Source organism: Trachymyrmex septentrionalis, unplaced genomic scaffold (genome assembly GCF_001594115.1).
Source record: "Trachymyrmex septentrionalis isolate Tsep2-gDNA-1 unplaced genomic scaffold, Tsep1.0 scaffold36, whole genome shotgun sequence".
NCBI classification, from domain to species: Eukaryota; Metazoa; Arthropoda; class Insecta; order Hymenoptera; family Formicidae; genus Trachymyrmex; species Trachymyrmex septentrionalis.
In genome coordinates, this window is record NW_017305525.1 from 651,311 (window position 1) to 654,678 (window position 3,368).

The window sequence follows — 3,368 nt, forward strand, 5'->3', positions numbered from 1 at the left end:
AGCTATTTTCCCCGACCAAGACGAATCTACCTAGCGATTACGAAATCTTGAGTACGCTCAGCGACGACTTCGGAATCGACAATCAATTAAACATAATAAATCCGACAGATTGCTATACTGACTTAACTTATTCTCCGCAATCATCTTGGAACGATTGGTCGACTACCAATACCCCTACATCGTCAGGTACACCTTTTTTATAAACAAATACTTTATATATTATATATGTACATATGTATGTGTATATATATATATATATATATATATATAAAACCAGACTGCAACTAAGTTCAACATAATGCAACGTTATTCTCGTTTATTGTGAGATCTGCTTAGACTTTCATTAGAAAAAAATTCTAGATTTTATGCTCCGAGAATCTTCTAATACAGACTTTTTTTAAAAATGTGTGCTTAATAATCACAGGTTATTTTAGCGAATTGGGTGAATTGGATTCAGAGCTGGACTGGTGTCTAGAGAAGAGCTGGAACTCCGGTCTTCCGGAAAGAACACCATTGTGCACTGCAGGATGCGAAGGATTTTTGCATCTACCGCCTCTGTCGAATCCACAACAGATGCCACAATGTGAAGAACCATTACTAGTACTTGGCATCGATTTACGAGCGTTGGAAAACACATTAGGAACAAATACGATAGGTACATTTTAAGACCAAAATAACGTCAGCATTAAAGGAATAAGGATTTTTCGATTGCGACGTGAAAAGAAGAGAATAATGAGACTATATTGTTTAAAATAGCAAGACTATACTATCTAAAATCATTATTTTAATAATTATACATAAAGACAATTAAAATGCATCTTAATTGCAGATTATAACAACAACCAGTTAAACGACAATCTCCTAATCTCATCAGCAGCTACTGCCGCTTTAGCAACCCACGATTACACTAATCGTAGTTTAGCAAATGCGTCCGAAGATCGATGCTTCCCATGTACTTATCAAGGATGTTTAAAAGTAATCTTGAGACTTTACGAGATTTATTTGTCAGCTATATTATTAGTTATTTCATGTTCAATATATGGAAAGAACAATTCTGCTGAAGTATCTAAAAATAGTTTAAGCTAACTATATAAATCTGAAAATAATTTTGTTTCGACCACCAAAAGAATTATGTAGAACGTTCAAATTAATTGTTAGAATGTTAAAACTTTTTAGAGCATTGTCATCAACGCTTAAGTGTTTTATATAATTATTTTAATGACTCAATACAATTATTTTCAGCAAAACCATTTTTTCCATATAGTCTTTTAAAAAATAAAAATAATTACAATCTGTGATTAAAATCATCTTATCATAATCGAATTTTTCTGAAAGATTTTAATGAATTTTAGATTGACTCTCTTTTAAGAAGAGTTCTATTAAAAATTGAGTTCTAGTTAAAATATAATTTATTTCTTTTCATTTTAGGTATATGCCAAAGCATCTCATTTGAAAGCTCATTTACGCCGACATACTGGCGAGAAACCGTTCGCATGCACTTGGACCGGTTGCGTATGGCGTTTCAGTCGATCGGATGAGCTGGCGAGGCACCGACGATCGCATTCAGGCATTAAACCATACTCGTGCGAGACATGCTCGAAAAAATTTGCACGTAGCGATCATCTGGCCAAGCATCGTAAAGTGCACCGGAAAAATGCATACCCATTGTTTCTCGGGGCTAGAGGATTACGTAGCGGCAAGATAAATGTTTTACCATCAGAAATTTAAGACTCCTCTCGTCTTTTAAAATTTCTTTTTAACTAAGAAAGCAAGCCAAAGTTTATCACTAAAGACACAAGACATCTATGACATAATTTCTACATAATCGACAAATAAAGTACTTAAACTGATTCTATATAAAGATAATAAGATAATTTCTGCCAATTTAATGATGTAGATTGATTTTTTTAAATATTTTCGGCGGCTAATCTTCCTTGAAGTTATAATACACTTATTTGTATCTCTATTCAAGAGCTACCACTAGTATTAATTCTAATGAAATAGTATCATAAATGTCGTTAAGATAATCAAGAGATTATAAGTTAAGATAATGCCAGAAATTTTTTTCGAATACTAGAAAACAAAATTAGTGTAATAAACCAAAATTACATTGAAATGAATGAGATTCACTCACCTAGTATTAGTGCGACTAGTCTTTATTGACGGCAGTTAACGTTACTTCGATAAAAAATTGTTATCAACGTCGTATAGAATAAAATTACAAAAAAATGCATTATTTTATATCGTATTTTTCGTATGTTTCACATCGTTTAAAATGTTCTTTGTAAAAATTAACAATTAAAATTGTTAATACAATCGTAATTATCGAAGACAGATATTTTTGTACAAATACTGGCTATTTTAATATTCAATAATTAACATCTCAAAATAAATAATTGCATTAAAAAGTATTTGTATAAAAACCATATTATTAATTCTTACCTTGTCTTTTGCAAACGGTCGCCGGGAACTTATGATGCTACTTCGTTTTCGCCATGTACCCCAATACGGAGGACGGCGATTTTCGTTGAATTGCAGTAATTTCGGCCGGTGCTTCTCCAAGTTATGCGTGTTCGTTATAATGTTGGAACTGCTGTCATTGTCATCGTCTGCACAATCAATTAAATTCATTAAAATATTTTACAAATTGTATTAAGAAATTTACATATCATAAACGTGATTTTTACCTAGTAGGATAACTTCATCTTCTTTTGTTTCCAATGGCCACGTTTTGGAAGAAGTACGTGGCAGTATTCTTCCTTTTTTAATGTCTTCGAGATATAATTCAATTTTATCTAAATCTACGTTACATTTGTTATCAAACAATAATTTATCATGTTCAGTCAACTTTCTTCGACAAATCGGTGCGATTCTCATGTCAGCTTTTATTTCAAAAGGCATAAAATTTTTCACTCTGATAACACTCTCTTCCTCCACCGATTTAACCTCCTGCTTTTTAGAAACAAAAAAGCTCGCAAAATTCGAGGCAGCTTTCTGCTTCTTGCGTTCGGCTTCCAGTCGTTCCTCTTCTTTCTTTCTTTTCTCTTCTTCCTTAGCTTCTTCTCGCTTTTTCCGTTCTTCTTCTTTCGCTTCCTTTTCTTTTTGTTTTTGTCTAGAAATAAATGATTTTTTAATATAAAAGAAAGTGTAGAACACAAAATGCACAGTAAAATACAATTGTTCTTACTCGATCTCCATTTGTTTCTTAAGTTCCTTTAATTCCTTCTCCTTTTTCTTTTGTTCTTTTTCGATTCTTTCTTTTTCTTCTTTTTCTCTCTGCTTCTCTTCTTTCTCCATTCGCCGATTTGCTTTTTCCTCCTCCCGTTTTTTTTCTTTCTCCTAGCATATAATATAAATGAATTAATATA

The 3,368-nt window shown here is 32.2% G+C and overlaps 1 protein-coding gene across 1 annotated transcript in view; it reads right to left on the reverse strand.

Moving 5' to 3' along the window:
• LOC108750341 (chromatin assembly factor 1 subunit A-like) overlaps positions 1-3,368 on the reverse strand; it is a 19,538-nt gene that overhangs the window by 14,677 nt on the left and 1,493 nt on the right. The window contains exons 3-5 of the mRNA XM_018489731.1: positions 3,188-3,339; positions 2,688-3,112; positions 2,443-2,609 (exon numbers count right to left, since the gene is read on the reverse strand). Coding sequence (XP_018345233.1) covers positions 2,443-2,609; positions 2,688-3,112; positions 3,188-3,339 — 744 coding nt within the window. The remainder of the gene's footprint in view (positions 1-2,442; positions 2,610-2,687; positions 3,113-3,187; positions 3,340-3,368) is intronic.